General features: G+C 39.4%; 1 protein-coding gene across 2 annotated transcripts in view; it reads left to right on the forward strand.

Annotated features, from left to right (window-relative positions):
• Positions 1 to 19,005, forward strand: part of XPO7 (exportin 7) — an 85,765-nt gene that overhangs the window by 48,951 nt on the left and 17,809 nt on the right. Inside the window, exons 2-13 of one of the 2 annotated variants that reach the window (XM_059071309.2) lie at positions 156 to 302; positions 2,802 to 2,895; positions 3,434 to 3,600; positions 4,825 to 4,917; positions 7,236 to 7,340; positions 8,960 to 9,125; positions 9,727 to 9,800; positions 11,585 to 11,704; positions 13,433 to 13,579; positions 14,552 to 14,724; positions 16,613 to 16,806; positions 17,256 to 17,361. In XM_059071309.2, coding sequence (XP_058927292.1) covers positions 156 to 302; positions 2,802 to 2,895; positions 3,434 to 3,600; positions 4,825 to 4,917; positions 7,236 to 7,340; positions 8,960 to 9,125; positions 9,727 to 9,800; positions 11,585 to 11,704; positions 13,433 to 13,579; positions 14,552 to 14,724; positions 16,613 to 16,806; positions 17,256 to 17,361 — 1,586 coding nt within the window. The remainder of the gene's footprint in view (positions 1 to 155; positions 303 to 2,801; positions 2,896 to 3,433; positions 3,601 to 4,824; positions 4,918 to 7,235; positions 7,341 to 8,959; positions 9,126 to 9,726; positions 9,801 to 11,584; positions 11,705 to 13,432; positions 13,580 to 14,551; positions 14,725 to 16,612; positions 16,807 to 17,255; positions 17,362 to 19,005) is intronic. The other variant, XM_059071310.2, reaches the window with a different exon arrangement.

Consider the following 19,005-nt stretch of genomic DNA (forward strand, 5'->3'; position numbering starts at 1 on the left):
ATAGTTATTATTAAAGGTCACCCAGATTCTCCTCCAAGTTGAGAAGCAAGTCTCTCTTCATTGATTATTATTTATCTTTATCGAGTAATTTCTAGCACAGTACCTTGTATATATAGTAGGCTCGACTGATTTCTTTTTTGTCTGATCTTTTCCAGAGCCTGGCCCAACTAGAGAATCTGTGCAAACAGCTGTATGAAACAACAGATACAACCACTCGACTCCAGGCAGAGAAAGCCTTGGTTGAATTCACCAACAGCCCTGATTGCCTGAGCAAGTGCCAGCTACTCCTCGAAAGAGGAAGTGTACGTAAGATTTGAAAAATCCTAAACGGTAACAGGTTTAGGAAAATATATTCTGGTTCTGAGTTTAGGGGTGGATTGGGATAACTTCTGTTCCTTGATTTCTCTAGGTACCTCTGCCTTCTTAATTTCACTTTTAAAACACACCACACCTGCTAGGTTGGCAAAAAAGGCCTTACAGACTCATCAGGGAAAATCTCATTGAGCGTATATTTTTGTCCTCATCTCACTGAGCGTATAATTTTTCATCTTGAATCAAATTTCTGGGACTCCTTTTCTGTTTTTTACACTTAAGTACCACTCGTATCCTTTACAAAGAAGACAGGGCTGTATATAATTGATATTTCTTATCCACAAAGTTCATGTCACCTTGTAAAATCCCTAGTCTTCTGTTTTTCCTCCCCTGTACCACAGCTGCTTCTTGTCTTAGAAGTGTAGGTGAAAAAATTACCCTCAACAATGAAAATTACAGGAAGTTACAGTTTTTAAAATGGAATTAGAACCTCTTCCAGCTTAAAAATGGCATGCAATGATCAATAATGCTTTTAATGAGACGGGATTTGATTAGGTTAATATTTTTGGCAAGATGGAGGTCTTAGGAAGGGTAAGCATCAAACCAGGGTATCATGAAAGGGCGTCAAGAGAGTTAGAATCCCAACTAGACCAGGAGCCAGCACTCTGCTGAAGACTAGAAGGAAATGTGAAAAGAAGGAAAGCAGTTACTTTGTTGAGAGTATAGAATTCTAGATGACTTCATTTTTCAATTTTTGTTAGTAGTGTTAACAGAATTTATGCAGTAAACTGAACAAATTATAGTTGGCTAAATAATATCCTTTAGTAGCTGAGGGAGCTCTTTTCCCAAGTTCACAAGATTATAGTCATGGTCAGAGATTGTGTAGGCCTCTGTTCTATTTTCAGATTTTTTTGTATTTCTTTTCAATCCCTTGGTTCTAGGATTGATCCACTTAGATTTGTACTGTGGGAGATGCACAGCTAGCTCTCATTTGACTCCCACTGGAGCCCCACAGTGTCATCTGTGACACGGTTAACTCCAGCTCCTCATGTTGTCAGTCAACAGGCTGGAATAAAACAGGGTTGGTGCAATACTAAAAACACTTACTTATAGTGGGTTCTTCCTTTTTAATCTCTATTGACTTCTTAGTGACTTAGCAGATTTATTGGAATTATATGCAGAAACCATTTCCATGTTACAGTGTATAGATATACACTATGTTCTATAGTTATAGTAGCCTCTTTTGCATTATTAGCAATTTGACACACCTGCTTTAGTCAGTTTAAACCATGTTCAAGGGTGTTGAATAAAAATCACATGTCAAAGTCACTTTTATAGATTTTTTACATAAACTTAAGTTATTTTTATAACTGATGGGACAACGTAATGCCTATGGATAGCCTACTGTCTTAAGGACTTATAGTTTCATGGGAAATTATGTTTGACCCTTGATTAAATTATTTTCATGATTCTGAGTCTGTCCCTGTTATGTGACATTATATAATATAGCCACATGGGGGAATCTGAATTTGCACACGGCTCCTCCTTATACATTATGATCAGATAGAATACTCTGATTCTCCGTAAGGTTAAAATTCATTAAAATCCACACTTGAGGGCTTCCCTGGTGGCGCAGTGGTTGAGAGTCCGCCTGCCGACGCAGGAGACACAGGTTCGTGCCCCGGTCCGGGAAGATCCCACGTGCCGCGGAGCGGCTGGGCCCGTGAGCCATGGCTGCTGAGCCTGCGCGTCCGGAGCCTGTGCTCCGCAACGGGAGAGGCCACAGCAGTGAGAGGCCCGCATACCATAAAAAAATAAAAATAAAAATAAAATCCACACTTGAGAATGATAATGCTATTCCATTGCTTAGGGCATAATTTTTCTTTCTCATAAATAATTGTTATGAATTTACTACTAAAACTAGCATATACATTCCCCAGAGCTGTAGCTGATTGATAGTTGTGCTGATGGGAAGATACAATGGGGGGATTAACTAACTACCCAGCATAATGTGGTGATTCCTTCTAAAACTACTTCTTCTTGTCTTCTTTTTTTTTTCCCCCCTCTTTCTAATGCCATTCTATAGGAATATTATGGGGTGAAACTTTTTGAAACATCATTATAACAAGGCTGTTGGAGGGAGAAGGTTTCTTGATTTAAATGAAAGAAGAGATTTAGCTTCTTTTCTGAAAAGAGCCCCTCTAACTTCTGCCCCCCTCAAAGTGATACAGATACCTGTATTAGGTTCAGTTTGATCAACCATTCACTTTATCCTGCCCTTTGTTCATGACTGAAATCAGCTTAATGAGCACATATGCTTTGTGAGGCTCATTTTTCCTTAGCATGTGACCCTTTAAATTCCTGAGGATTAAGTATAGCAAAGCCGATTAATTTTCTTTTATTTGAGAACAGATCTCCAAGTTAAAAACTTTATGACTGACTAACTCAATAAAATTGAATTCTAAGTCCTTTCCCCCCTCTTTTCACAGTCATCTTACTCCCAGTTACTGGCAGCTACATGCCTTACAAAGCTTGTATCGCGCACAAATAACCCTCTACCATTGGAACAACGAATAGATATTCGTAAGTAGAGAGTTGTCTTTTTTCTCTTACAGAAATTAGTTTAGTGATGTTCTAGTAATAGTTACATTTATGTTGCTTGTCTGATAATGTTCTGAAATTGCTAAGCATACAGAATATCTAGAATCCAGTTTCTTTCCAGAATTTGGGCTTGAAAGTGAAGAGGACCCAATATAATTGCTTCTAGATAAAGCCTGCATTATCCCTTTGGTTTTCAGAAGGTTTCTTTCATTCAGTCTTTACTGTCACTAATAAATAAGAAAGACATTGTTAAGGATTTTGAATTCTGTGTAGACCATGCTATTTAACCATGGAGGGATAGAGTCAAGGCTGCCTTACCTCAGATTCTTCATTTTGACACGTTGTATATTCTGAGTTGGAAAGCCTATGAATCTTAAATTCCAAGTCCCATTTCTCAGTAGTGTGAATAATTAGGGAAGTTTAGGGTAAATAGTTTACATTTACCACTTCTTAGACATTTAAAGATGTACACCTTTCCCTGGCAGAGCCTTCTACGACATAGATTACTTTTGTTTTGTAGGGAACTATGTGCTCAACTACCTTGCCACTCGGCCAAAGTTGGCTACTTTCGTGACACAAGCGCTTATTCAGTTATATGCCAGAATCACAAAACTGGGCTGGTTTGACTGTCAGAAGGATGACTATGTCTTCAGAAATGCAATCACAGACGTCACAAGGTTTTTACAGGTATGATTTGTGCACTTGATGGAATAAAAATGGGTGAAGCCATATATGCTTACTTATACATTGAACTATAAGTGGAATTACTTGGTATGTATTCTTCTGTGTCTTTTTAACTCTTCATATGTCTCGGCTTTACATGTTTAGATGTCAGCACAAAACCTGCTTCATTCTTTCTAATGCTTAAATACCATTCCAGTTTAAAATACCATAATTCATTTAACTCTTAAAAGTGGGCATTTAGTTAGTATCTATATCTTGACTTAAATACTTCAGTGAATATCCTAGTGTGCCTGTGTGTATATATATATATATATATCTTTTTATACTTTGAGTTAAGTGTGTTTATAGTGTGAATTCCCAGCCTTTGAATTATTCAATCAGAGGGATGTGTGTATTTTGGGTTTGCAAGGATATTTCCAAATTACCCTCAAAAATAAGTTGTTCCCTGCAACAATTAAAAGAATGCCTTAGCACAGGGAGATCACCTCTGTGCTCTGTGACCACCTAGAGGGGTGGGATAGGGAGGGTGGGAGAGAGGGTGACGCAAGAGGGAAGAGATATGGGAACATATGTATATGTATAACTGATTCACTTTGTTGCAAAGGAAGAACTAACACACTATTGTAAAACAGTTATACTCCAATAAAGATGTTTTTTTTAAAAAAAAGAATGCCTGTTTCCATGTACCTCTGCCCTGTGACCTCAACTTCTTTATTTTTCCAGTTTGGTAGGTAGAAAGAATTGGTAGCTCAGCATTTGAGTTACGAATGAGACAGAACAAATTTTCATATGCTGATTTACTACTTATTTTTGTTTTTCTGTGAACTTCCTGTTTATCTCTTACGTACATTTTTTTATCAGGTTCTTTGCCCTTTTTTGTATACATACAGTCTCTTTGTAAATTATCTTACACATTCATCATTTGTCTTAAATGTGATTTGCTAGTTTCTCTTTCTGTGATATGTATGGTATGATACTTAAGGGTATTTTTAAAATACAAAGGGTTTCAATTTTGATGAAGTCAGAATTAGCAGTCTTCTTTTATGGCAGGTTAGATTTTATGTCCTGCAAAGCAGCAGTTTTAAACTACAGTTTCTTGCTATATTGTCTAGGCAGTTTTAATAGCAGCACAGGACTCTGTTATTTCAAAAGTATGACTGCATTCCAAATGCTGAAAATCAAGCTGCAGAGGCCAACTCTTTCTGCCTTTTTTTTTTTTCAAACCAGGATAGTGTTGAATACTGCATCATTGGTGTCACAATTTTATCTCAGCTAACCAATGAAATTAATCAAGTAAGTGCTACAGCCTTCCTCATTGAAGTAAGTGCCATATTTTTTCTTAGTATTGGTGTTTTCTGCTGTGTGTGGGATGATCTTTTTTGGCAGTTGTGTGCTTTTGCGGTAAGTGATTAATGCCCTTTTGAAACAAAATAGTTCCATTGGGTTTCCCTCTGTAAGTGCAGTCTACCTCACTCTTATTATCCAGATCCCCTTCTGTCTCTGGAATATTTTTTCCTCTCATCTCAGCTTTCCTCAGTGGTATTAACGTTCATTGTTAGAGATGAGAGCAATGGTCCTAAGTCAGAACTTAGGAAACCAGCATCATTGGCGTGCCCCTTCTGCTGTATAAATTAATATGTTTGTAATCATTCAAAAATCAGTTCTCATGTGCTATTATTAAAGATTTTGCTGATAATCTTTTCAGAATGCACGAAACATTCTGCTAAATACCAGGTAATTTTTTTTAAATAGGCATTGATGTCACAGATTACTACAGAGGAAACACCAGTGGCTTTCTTTTGCTCTGGCTATTATTTTTTAGTCATTTACTTTTGTATCCAGCTAAAATGTTATAATTATTGAACAGGCCAGAATTAATATTAATTGTAACATCTCACCCTTCAGTTGTCAGCTATTAATTACATTGGCATCATTGTTGCTACTGCTCGTATTTATGCAGACATTTCTATTAACCCTGAGAAATTTTAACTGTGAGTTGGTACTATTTTAAATGCACTAGCTTATAGTCTGTTAAGATCTGGAGTCCATATTGTGTTCTCTGTCACATGCAATCCCCATTGCGGTTGGTAATTATCAAAATAATAGCTCACACTTTTGAGTGATTTCTATGTGACAGGCACTGTTCTGAGCACTTTACTTATATTAATTTTATTCTCACAATAGTCCTGTGAGCTAGGGACTCTGGTTATCCCATTTCCTAGATAAGGAAACTGAGGCTCATAAAGGTTGAATAATTTGCCTACAGTGTCACAGTTACCTGGCAACAGTATATGAATTCAAACCCACATAGGCTTATTGCAGAGCCTGTGCTCTTAGCAACTAACTTATTATTTATCCACTATTACCCTTGTAGTAAGAGAGCATGCGTTAACTTAGTACAGAGATAGTGGGGTTAATGCTCTCCCCTTTGAAGCTTGGTTCCAGAAAATCCATCAGTGTTGGTATTTTTTAAATCTTGGAAACTTTGTCTTTCTTAAGAAAATAATAGAAATGTGTGTGACCTACTTAAGATATAATTATTCTCTGTATTATGATCAGTATAACAGATTATATATAGCATCTGGTATATAATCTAGCATCACCTTTTTATCCAAGACATTTATGATAACACAGTGACACTGAAGCTAAAATCGGAGCACTTTGAACCTCTATGTAACGTAGTTTTCTATTGGCTTTTTTTTGGTTGTCATTTAAATCAGAAAGCATATTTCTGTTACCATTCCTATTTGAACTTCGAAATAAAATTAAGGGGGCATTCCATAACTTGGTTGTCTATCAGAAATCTTGCTGCATTTTTTCTTTAATGTGCCAGAAGCAAAATGAGCTCCCTCCTGGTTGAAGTGAACAGTATATAGAAGAGATTTAAGCTTACAGTAAATGGTTGGACTGAAATTACTCTTGGCAACCTTGAAATTCCTTTATTGCATTCATTGAGTACCTACTATGTGTCAGAAATAGAGGGCATACTAAAGAAGTAAAAGACTTAATCTTTGACCACAAAAACCTTTAAACTATGACTGAAAAGACAAAAACAGAGGAGTAAATGAGAGACGAATACAACCACTTAATTTAAGTACTCACTTCTGTGGTATAGACTACATGTTGAAATAGATTAGAGAAGGAAGAGAGTATTACAGGCTGTCGTCTCTCTTAAGTTCATGGGTGTTAGTCAATGGCTGTTTTAGAAATTTTGTAGTAACTTCAGCCCTGACTGGATTGTTTACCAAAACCCAAGCCTTGCTACTGTCTGGTTTTGAGACTAAGCCACAATACAACATGATAGAAATTATTAGCAATGTCTTCTAACAGTTTGTTAAATTTTACCTCCCTGAGTGCAGAGGAAATTAAAATTGTGCAGTGGAGATACTCAACCTCTCCTTCTGTCTTCCCTCTGTATGCGGTAGAGACATGATATCCTGGCTAGCTGTTATTAGCAGTTTATTGTAATCTGCATTCTCTCACTAAATATGGTCTAACAGTAACTTAAATGTTTAAAATGTATTTTGTTATTTATGTTGGTCTTATTGAAAATCCTTCTAGTTTACTTGAAGTCTACATGAAACATTTTTTCTTTGCAACTGATTGTAAAACTTGCATTGGTTTGTTTTTCTGCACAGGCAGACACCACCCATCCTTTAACCAAGCACAGAAAAATAGCCTCTTCTTTCCGAGATTCATCGTTATTTGATATCTTCACTCTTTCCTGCAATCTGCTAAAACAGGTGAGATTGTATGTTGGGACCTGCTTCACAGATCTTTTGAAAGGATGAGAATAAGTGGGGACTTGTTATGATCCCATGGGGGTTTATGCATCTCTTTAATCATCGTCATGTCTCACGTAATACATATGTCCGAGCTGTTGAAGAAACTTAGCAAACTGAAAGAAAGAATTGTGATTTCCCTATTTCACATATATTCCCCTAGGTAAAGAGCAGTATGTGAGCACTTATCCCATGCTCCTATTTTAAAGGAACTAGTTTACCACAAAGTTTGAGGTTTTTCTTGTTTGCTTTTTTTATATCCACATAAGATCTTCCTATGTGGAGTAAAAGCATCTTCACTTTATGGTGTTTGGATTCTCAGTGCTTTGAAAGCAGTCTCAGACTACATTGTTAGCCTACTAAAACTAGGCTGGCTTCCCTGTTCCCGGCTGAGTTACAGGCAGCAAATAAACAAGCAACATCTGTAAGGAAAAGTAGATTTTGAATTTTTAACATCCACTTAGATTTCATAACCTGAAGGGGGGGGGTAGACAGTATCACAGAAGGAAATTACCAGTTTTAAAATAGAAAGTTGGTATTTCATTTATTGATAGACTTGAACTAAGGAAGAAATGTTAACTTGTGAGTTCTACACATGTATAACCATGTTTGGATGCTTTTTCGCTATAGAATGCCAAATGGAATTAGCCTCTGGCTTTGTGTTCATTTGGGGTTTTTTTGTTTGTTTTCTTGTTCTCATTCTCATTTTCCAGTATGTCTCAACTGTAGTATTAGAAGCAAGTTTGGATTTTTCTTGTGTCCCAGTTAATGATGTCCATCTTTGCCTTCAGTTACCTAGTTTTACTTCAGAATTCCCAAAAAATTCTCAGTTTGGGCAGGCTGCCTCGCAACAGCTGTTGTAGCTTACAAGCTGCCTCGCAAATGCTGTTTCTAGAGGGAAAAAGCTTTTGAGAAAACTGAGCCTTGAAACCTCCTCTGATACTGATTCTGTCAAAAATAATGAGCCAGCCAGTCACTGAGCTCACAGCTGGTAGAAATTTTAATCTCATAGTCACCGTAGCTCTGGACCACTATTGAGCTATAGGCTGGTACAGTGCTGATGAATAAATAAAATTCAGTGGTGATTTTGTTTTGATTGTGGTTTGAAAGATTTTTGTTGATGCTGGCGATGGTAATGTTAAAAAGAGGAAGGAAGATAGGGCAGGGTGTAAAATATACTAGAACTCCCTCCAGAGTTTAGTCCCAGCCCTGTCTAGAAATAATAAGGATCTAAAATTCAAATGAAGTCACCAGACATCCCATATTGCTTCAGAATTCACTGTGGCCACGATGCCTACAGCATATAAAGAGTAAGTGTCAAAGGGGGAATTTCTTTAAATACCAGCTTCATGTTTTTATAGTAAATATGTTTTAATAGTAAATAATGAGCTAGGAGTTTCATAGTGATAGAAGGAGTTTGAAGGTGATGGAAGTGCAGCATCTTTGGGGAGAGAAACGTCACTTGACTGTGTTGGAATACTGCCCTCCTTTTCTGGCTTAGCAGCCTCCTTGCAAGTCTGCTAGCAAGCTTGGAAGAGAGGAGTGATTGTTTGGGGCTCATTATGTGGTCATTTTTACAGGCTTCTGGAAAGAATCTGAACTTGAATGATGAAAGTCAGCATGGCTTGCTAATGCAACTGCTCAAACTCACTCATAACTGCCTAAACTTCGATTTCATCGGCACTTCTACTGATGAGTCCTCAGATGACCTGTGCACGGTACAGATTCCCACCAGCTGGCGATCAGGTAACACAGTCGCACCCTCTGAAACAGGTTGCCTCTCCACTCTACCTGGAGTCTGCAGGGTGGTCTCAGGAACCCCTGGCAAATCCCCTGCTTGCTCTTAGAGAAAACTTAGGATGTCAGTGTGGGTCTTTTTGAAGTCAGAGAGAGGCTGTTGGAGGATCCCCCAGCCAGGGAGAACTCTTTAATTACTGGGTTCCTGACGGATGTGAGTTTGACCTTATGTTAATCACCTAGAGACTTCTGATATCTTACTCATTTGAGGGGATTTCTAACGTTAAAAACAAAATCAAATAAAAGAACTTGTGCTTATGCTTGGTATTGTATTCCTAAGGATAAAAATTCTTGCTATGAACAGAGTTCTGATTGTCTTAAGTTGTTTGAGAATCAGAAGAATGAATCCATCTCTTAGAGGAGCTAAAAACAAGTGCTTAAAAAAAAAGCGGAAAACAAAAAGCCCCTATTAGCTTATCACTTTCAAATGAAATAAACATTCTGTAAGATAAGAAAGCAGGAATATATGGCCCCTGATGACTGTATAGCACCGGAGTGCGCCAGCTGCGTTGTGCAGACTCACTCAGCAAAGTGCTCTTTTGTCTTTCAGCGTTCTTAGATTCTTCAACTCTGCAACTGTTTTTTGACCTGTATCATTCCATCCCTCCTTCATTTTCACCTCTGGTGAGTCAGGACCACAGTTTCTATTTCTAGACCGTAGCAATGGTGAACGAGCCTTACGTTCATTTTGTAGTACAAAATCATAGAAATAAAGCATAGAAATACTAGGGTTAGTTATCTAGCCTTTTGAGATAAAGCTTGTCACCTAAAGGTTCTCACAGTAAAGTCTTAATTCCTTCTAAATTGTTCCTGGGAATTCCTTGGCGGTCCAGTAGTTAGGAATTCATGCTTTCACTGCAGGGGCCCGGGTTCAGTCCCTGGTTGGGGAACTAAGATCCCGCAAGCCGCGCAGTGCGGCCAAAAATAATTGTTCCTGTCATTAATGACAGATTGCTGCAGATGTCAAGCTCTTTTGGTCTCCCTTTGTATCTGACTTTATACTATACCTCAGATTGCCACAGGCTAGAATCTGGGGAATTCACCTTATATTGTCTATTTGAAGATTGTCAAGACTAAGAAAATTTCTGAAAATCCCTAAAGCATATGTTACTTAAGTGCTAAATGGAAACTGTATTGGGAAGGCATATTTGCATACTTATCCTGAATAACATTTGAAACCTCTTGGGAATGCTGCATTTCTCCTTTAAAGCAATAATTAACCTCCTCAAACCTCAAAATTCATTCAGATCCTAAAAGGCATTGGTCTGATATTTCAGATTGTTGGTATAAAATACCATTGTATAAAACATGCAAAGAAAATGCAGTAAAGTAAATGGGTGTTTTGCATATAGTTTTTCTGCAGTAGGCTACTTTCCTGGTAATAGTACTTTTCCAAATTAATGTGGACCTTCACTTTAGCAGAAACATGAGTTCGTGTTTTTTGTATCGTTAAGTTTACTTCAGGAAAAGGTAACACACTTAAGAAGGGTAATTAATGAAAGGACTGTTTGTAAAGGGGTGGGCAGAATTAAGGGAATCCAACAAGGGGTGGTGATGTACAGCCCCTGGGGCTAGCCATAGTGGGGAGCCTCAAGGGGCAAGGGAAAGAAACCCTGGAGAGAGCTGAAGCTGTGACTTAGGGGAGGGCTGTTCACCAGAGGTAGAGAAACTCTGCCAACCATGGCCCAGCTGGGGGTGGGGAGGGGGCTCCTCTTTCTTCCTGCCCTTGATCTCCTGCTGGTACTTTCCAATGGTTGAAGCCAATGAGAAGCAAAAAGGCAAGGGAACTTGGCTGTTGTTAGTCAACAGAGGTCAGCGTCCCAGGGAGCGGAGCAGGGAGGAGAAGGGCAGAAAATAGATCTGGAGGGGCAAACAGAATATAAATATCTAGCACAGTGGGGAGAGGGGAAAATGTTTTCATTATAAAACCTGTTTTCTTTAGGGCACAGATCTGACTTGGTTATTTCATTATAGCACTACATAGCAGAGGCTGATTAGCCAAAAGGCCTTAATAAAACAAAAAAAAACCTAAATCGAAAGCATTATTTAAACTATGAATTGCTTGGTATTTTCAAGCTTTAAATATATATCTTAAACACAAATCAAAGAAGCCATCAGGGTGATCAAAGAATAAAACGTAGATGAATTTCCAAACTATGGGTTTAACTAGTTGTTACAATCAACCTGGATCTAATGCTCTTTTTATTTTTCTTTTAATAAAGCTGTTTCAGATATCCTAAGCTACATCCCCCTTGATCTTTTTTTTATATCATTATAATGGTAGCAGGGGTTGAAAGAACAGTATTAGTGCCATATGTAAAGAAGCATATTTACAGCAGGGGAAAGGGTAATGAAAATAGCTATACAATCTTTTTGATCATTTGTGTTTGGGTTGTGCCCTGCTTTAGGTATTATCCTGCTTAGTACAGATTGCCTCAGTTAGAAGATCCCTGTTTAACAATGCAGAGAGGGCCAAGTTTCTCTCTCACCTTGTTGATGGTGTTAAACGAATACTGGAAAACCCACAGGTAAGATTTTTGAGAATTTCTTTTTATTTGTGAGTGTATATGTGTGTATGATTAGTATATGCTTGTCTGTTATGGCTGCAAAGAAAAGTCAATCTAGAGGTCACACTTAGCAGAAATCATAGGAAACAGTTCAGTCTGTCATCCTTCAGAAGATTTAAGTGAATGTATATTTGTAGATTTAAATAATACTTACCCAGAAGAGGAGCTTGTATCCTCTAGCTTCAGGAATGTAGGCATTGTGGGAAGGGATCCCCTTTTGTTGTTGTTGTTGTTAATTTTTATTGGAGTCTAGTTGATTTACAATGTTGTGTTAGTTTCAGGTGTACAGCAAAGTGAATCAGTTATACATATATATACATCCACTCTATTTTTTTAGATTCTTTTCCCACATAGTCCATTACAAGGTATTGAGTAGAGTTCCCTGTGCTATACAGCAGGTTCTTATTACTTACCCATTTTATATATAGTAGTGTGTATATATCAATCCCAGTCTCCCAATTTATCCCTCCCCCTCTTATCCCCTGGTAACCATAAGTTTGTTTTCTACATCCGTGACTTTACTTCTGTTTTGTAAATAAGTTCACTTGTACCCTTTTTTTTAGATTCCACATGTAAGCAATATCATACGATATTTGTCTTTCCTTGTCTGACTTGCTTCACTTAGTATGACAATCTCTAGGTCCACCCATGTTGCTGCGAATGGCATTATTTTAGGGAAGGGATCACTTTGAAGGAAAATAAGGACAGAGCTAGTCATTTTTCCCAAGAAATTAAGAATCTAAAATTTGTTTTTTGTTTTCATTTCCATTTTTTTGAATGTACATTATTTACCTAAGTGTATAGGGCTACATGTAGGTGGGAGGGGAGCTATTTCTTGTTCAAATATTCATTCCATAACTCAGTTGCCCTTTTGTCTTTTTCAATCCCAAAGACTCAGCTAACACCTCCTTTTTTTAAATATTTCTTCTCCACACTAGAAAATATCATAAAAACAGTTCACTTTTAAATATACTCTGTTCTCTCCCTCTTTTTAAAAATTCATTTATTCTATCAACAAATTGTATGGAGCCACCTACCATGTGCCAGGGATTCAGTGGTGAGCAAAACAAAACCTGCCCTCCTTCTCTAATAGAGGAGGACATATGTAAGGAAACAAGTATGCTGGTGTAGTATGCAAACAGATGAAAAGTGTTTGATATAAGTATATAATAAAATACATAAACATACTAATATAGGAGTACGTTTATTGTAGCAAAGATATAATAAAATATATGAAATATTTGTGTAACTTTGCCACTGTAGTTTAGTTGTGCTTAATGACAGATTTGACAGATGTGAAAATAAAAATCTCATTACTTTTCATTTGATGGGTGGGAAGCAAACAGACCGGTCACATCTTAGATCGTGCCCATTTTCTGCCATTAATCAACTTTACAGCCCTGGGCAACTAGTGTGGTCCTTCTGGGCTTCTGTTTCAGACTCTTCCAACTGAGGCTAACAACCCCATCTCACAGGATGATTATTATGGACAGATGAGATAATAGATGTAATAATCCCTTTTAAAAGTGACTTTTTAAAAAATTGCTTCGAAACGTTATACAAATATGTCATTCTGAACGATGACCTACAGCAGATGCCCCCTCTCCTCATGCCATCCCAGATGTCATTCGGGAAGAAGTATAATGAATCACGTTGTACATTTTATTTTCCTCCCTGTGCTGTCACCAGAGTTTATCAGACCCAAACAATTACCATGAGTTTTGCAGACTACTGGCCCGATTGAAGAGTAACTATCAACTGGGAGAACTAGTAAAGGTGGAAAACTACCCTGAGGTCATCCGATTGATAGCTAACTTCACAGTGACCAGCCTACAGGTTTGTCTTTGATTGCTTGTCCCTTTCTTCCTTGGAACGTCTTCTCTTACTCATTGGTTTTATTTAACCTTGTAGGAATTTTTTTTCCCTTGGCAGAAGTGAATGTAAGTATAGGGCCACCCTGCACAGAGTGGTTACTATTGCAACCTACTCATTCGCATTACAAAAGTTCAAGAAGTGTGGTTAGAGGAGCATGAGGGAACTGCAAGAATAATATTTAGATTCAAGACTGGGAGAATTCCCTTGTAGTCCCCCAGAAAAGCCCGGGTTGGAACAGGGAGCTGGGCAGAAGAGTGAAGAGAGACTCAGCGCCCTCTCTTTCCTAGTCATGTGTAGGCAGCGGTTCTCACAGGCGATGGCTTGCATCAAAATCACCTGGGGAGGGCTTCCCTGGTGGCGCAGTGGTTGAGAATCCGCCTGCTGATGCAGGAGACACGGGTTCATGCCCTGGTCCGGGAAGGTCCCACATGCCGCGGAGCAGCTGAGCCCGTGAGCCATGGCCGCTGCGCCTGCGCGTCCAGAGCCTGTGCTCCGCAACGGGAGAGGCCACAACAGTGAGAGGCCCGCATACCGAAAAAAAAAAAAAAAAAAAAAATCACCTGGGGAGTTTGATGAGAAATGCAGGTGCTTGGGTCCTACCCCCATAATTTCTGGTTCACTAGGCCCAGGGTGGAGCCTTGGCGTCTCTGTTTCTAACAAGCTCTCCATGAGATGCTCGTGATGTTTGAGAACCAGTTACTCAGCCAGCTCAGAACAGCTCTTCTCACTGGATGTTTAATCTCTGAAATACCAGTAAACACATTAGACTAGTTGCCATGCACAGAACAAAGCCCATCAAAGTTTATCCTCATTCTCTTTTTTTTTTTTTTTTTTTTAAGAAAAGTCTTTATCCTTTGTGTCAGATGGCATGGGACCTAATGTGTTATGTACAAAAATGAGAACTATGCCTCCTACTCTCTTGGTTTTCCTTAGCATTGGGAATTTGCCCCAAATAGCGTGCACTATCTCCTGAGCCTATGGCAGCGGCTGGCAGCCTCCGTGCCATACGTGAAAGCCACAGAGCCCCACATGCTGGAGACTTACACTCCTGAGGTCACCAAAGCCTACATCACATCCCGTTTGGAATCTGTGCACATCATACTGAGGTAAGGAAACTGGGGCAGCCTCCCTCTTTCCCCACAGGTTGGCCTGGCGTCCGACATGCCAGAGATCAGACACCCAGTTGGCAAAAGTGTACTTGATATGAGTCGTATTGGAGCTAACACCATAATGGGCATTTTTTTCATGTTAGCACGGTAGCTGAGGAGAGCATAAAGTCCAAAAGAAGTCTTTCTCTTTAATATCCTATTCATGTCCCTTCTTCACCAACTGTAGCATTATCTCTGAATACAAAGTGTATCAGTATAATGTTTGTCGTTGCCGCTGATTTCCTTTAAACATGAGAGAAGCATTTATAAGCTATATATGACAACAATTATAATATGTAAAATATAGGTGCTTAATGTGAACTTCTAAAGAAATAAGTAGATAAATAAGCTACACAATCCAGAGCTTACTAGAAGATGTAAGAATTCCAGGCAGCCAATCACTGATTGCATTATACTGACACATGATTTCTGTCTTCCTTGGCTACTCACTGGACCAGAAATCTATAGTAAAGAAATGTCAGACCCTTTAGAAATGACCTATATAAAATGGAGTTATTCTAGAGACTTCCATGGTGGTCCAATGGTTAAGACTCCAAGCTTCCTGCAGGGGGCATGGGTTCAATCCCTGGTTGGGGAACTGAGATCCCACCTGCTGCACGGCGTGGCAAAAAAAAAAAAAAAAAAGAATGAGATTATTCTTTGTGTAGGGACCTATCTTGTATACTTTTTTCATTGGCTATTTCTCAGGGGAGTTTACTTGGACTCTGAAGGTTTGGGGTGTTTTGTGTTTTTTTTAACTCAGATTCTTAATTTGCTCAGAATCAAGTACATTTAATTGTCATAAGAATTATAGTCTCAACTGTTTATGACTTGAATCATTTCAAAATCTGAGTATTTGTGAAGCCCATTGGAAAGCACTGTTCTGTTAGCTGCATAGTTTCTGTTCCTGAGGACTCAGCTAGTTTCAGCAAGGCCGTGCTGGGGAGGGTTACATGTATGGGCTCTGGGCCCATGTAGCCGGTTAATAGCTATGTACTCTTGGGCACAGTTGTAATGAGGATTAAATTACTGTGTCCCGGCCTCGTGTGTGGGTCATGGTAAACACACAGCTCTGAACTGCTTGCTGTCATGGTGGTGCTGCTGCTGGGTTGTCATACGATGATGTAACAGTACATGGCGAACTTATGGTAAGACTTTTAAGTCTAGGCAACCAGTAGATAAGGCAAGACCTGGTATAGAGCCACAGTGCCTCATCTGCATTTCTGAAATTTAAGATGTGAAAATTAATTTTTCTCATAAGTTTGGCACAAAACTCATTTTGTGGCAAAACTTGACATGTGCTGATATGAGACCATTTATAGTCATTTTTTAAAAATTCTACTTCATGTGACTATTCATAATATTTATACATTTTGCTACAGGAATATTGTATTTGACATGCCACAGCCCAGGGAGGGTTCATATTACATGGTAGAAGCATCGTAGTGCCTCCCTAAAATCTGAAGATTTCTGAATTCCAAAACACATCTGGTCACAATGGCCTCACACAAGGGACAGATTACTTGTAGTCACAAAGTGTACTATAGTCAGGAACAAACAAGAGGCTGAGAACCAAGAGCTTTTAGGGGTGAGAAGCATAGGACTGAGAGGATCATGGCAGACAAATGTTAAGTGACTGGGAATTGGAAGACTGGACACCAATGGGCAGAGCATACCTACGGGAGACTGATGCTAGGTTGAGACACCTTCCTTCCTTGGTAAAAAGTGGTGTTGGGATGTGGGCCTCTACAGCTGCACGGGGTAGATAAATGGAGAAGGAGAGCTGCGACGGAGAAATCAGTAGGCATATTTTAAGAGAGCGCCTTCCTTCTTCCCTTGGGAGTAGAGATGGACTGGAAGATCCCCTGGAGGATACAGGTCTGGTCCAGCAGCAGTTGGACCAGCTGTCTACAATCGGGCGCTGTGAATATGAGAAGACGTGTGCGCTCCTCGTGCAGTTGTTTGACCAGTCTGCCCAGTCCTATCAGGAGCTGCTCCAGAGTGCCAGCGCCAGCCCCATGGACATTGCAGTGCAGGAGGGTGAGTGGGCAGTGGACTGGGCCTGGCAGAAGGTGCTGTCAGCACGCTTCCGCTCGTTGCTACCTCTCTTTCACCTTTCCCCCCAGAATTCTTCCATCATCAGTTAGCTCCATATACACAAAAGAATATTTGATAATAAATGCCAAAGGGAACTAGGGAGGAGCACCTGAAATCATACCTGCGGTGGGTATGTTTAACTTTAAGAATGTACTGCATTGTAAAAATAACGACCCTGTCTGATAGGGGAGGGTTACCTAATGAATTTCGCCCTTGGCATCACCCTTACCAGAGCAGAGGAGTAGCTGTTCTCTGGAAGAACAGTTAAACTTTATGACTTTTTCAGTTTCTTGAGATTCAGGAAGCTCATAGTAAGAAATAAACCTCAGTGTGGAATTTCTTCATGAAATGGTCACTGGTGGTGACACTAATGGGTCTTCTTCCTGTTGCAGGAAGGCTGACGTGGCTGGTTTATATCATTGGTGCAGTGATTGGTGGCCGAGTCTCTTTTGCCAGCACTGATGAGCAAGATGCTATGGACGGTGAGCTTGTCTGTCGGTAAGTGCTCCCATGGAGGCTTCCTCTTTCACTGCTGTGACCCTCCCACCCCCTTTTGGGTCGTGAGACCAGGGAACTTGACATGCTTCTGTTAGTGCTTTTCTCCCCATTTATAGAATATAAATATAATCTTATGAAGCTGATTGCCCATGAAGAACTGTTACAAGTTCAAATTCAAACCTTTTATTAAGTACAGCAACAACTATGCCTACAGTCCTTACTAAAAAACCACCTGCAGGGCTTTTCTGGTGGCACAGTGTGGTGGAGAAGCCCGCCTGCCAATGCAGGGGACGCGGGTTCGTGCCCCGGTCCGGGAAGATTCCACATGCCGCCGAGCGGCTGGGCCCGTGGGCCATGGCCGCTGAGCCTGCGCGTCCGGAGCCTGTGCTCCGCAACGGGAGAGGTCCGTGTACCGCCAAAAAAAAAAAAAACCATCTGCAGTAATTCAGCAGAGGAAATGATGGATATAGAATTAAGCATATTGGATACAGAGTAGAGAGTAGCTTTTAGTTCTGTTTAAGTGCAGTATCTCAGAGTTAATGAAATGTGGACTGCTTTTGCCTTACCAGAGTGAGTCTAATAGGAAACTGTGGGTCTTCAACTAGCCCCAAAGATGAAATTACAGAATTTCTACAGCCTTTCAAATCTCTTGACCATACACTTTCCCTCGTACAGGATCTCAAGTTACTTCGTGTCTGTGATTCTAATCTTACTAAAAACCTGAGCATGAGCATTTAGTGATTTCTGAAACTTTACTTAACATAGAAATTAAAAGGCAGGACTTTTTTAATAGCCTGCAGAGAGGTTCTCAAACCTTTTCTTCAGGACTCTTTACCTTCTTAAAAAGTATGGAGGCCCTCAAAGAGCTTCTGTTTATGTAAGCTATATCTATCGATACTTTCGTATTAGAAAGTAAAACTGAGAAGTTTTTTAAATATTTATGAATTTGTTTAAAAATAACAATAAGCCCATTTCATGTCAACATATGTTGTTTTTAATAACTATTTTTTCAGAAGAAGTGAATGAGAAAACTGGCTTTGTTTTAATGTCTGGCATAGTAGAAGTCAGCTGGATTCTCTTCTCTGCTCCTGCATTCAGACTGTTGTGATATCACACGTCTTACAGCCTCTGGAAAACCCCACTGCACCCTCATGTGAGAATGCGAGTGAAAGGGCAAATAATGTTTTAGTATTTTTGTGAAAGTGGTTTTGTTACCTTGCAGAGAACTGCTACCCTGAAGGGTTATTAACTTTCAGACGCTCTCCTTAGAGATAAACACATTTTAACATGATGCCTTAGAATTTTTTGGTCCCCAGGCATTTCAATCCATAATTTTTATTCTTATTCTGAAAATCCCCATTTGTCTCTTTCCACGCCCACTTTATATATCAGTTGCTCATCTGCCCTTAGGTGCCTTAATCCTGACTAAAGTCTTCACGGCATATCACACTGGCATTTGTTGAAGAGTTGATCAAAGATTTAATCCAATACCTTTCTGATTCTGTAGCCTGCTATGATACTGTGTGCCATAATAGAGATTGAGTTTAGACAGTGTCTCATATACTGCTTCTCAACTTGAGTGTTCCAACACGATGAATGAGTCCAATTTCACTCATGATGTCACGAGGTTTGTTACCTATTTTC

Source organism: Kogia breviceps, chromosome 8 (genome assembly GCF_026419965.1).
Source record: "Kogia breviceps isolate mKogBre1 chromosome 8, mKogBre1 haplotype 1, whole genome shotgun sequence".
NCBI classification, from domain to species: Eukaryota; Metazoa; Chordata; class Mammalia; order Artiodactyla; family Physeteridae; genus Kogia; species Kogia breviceps.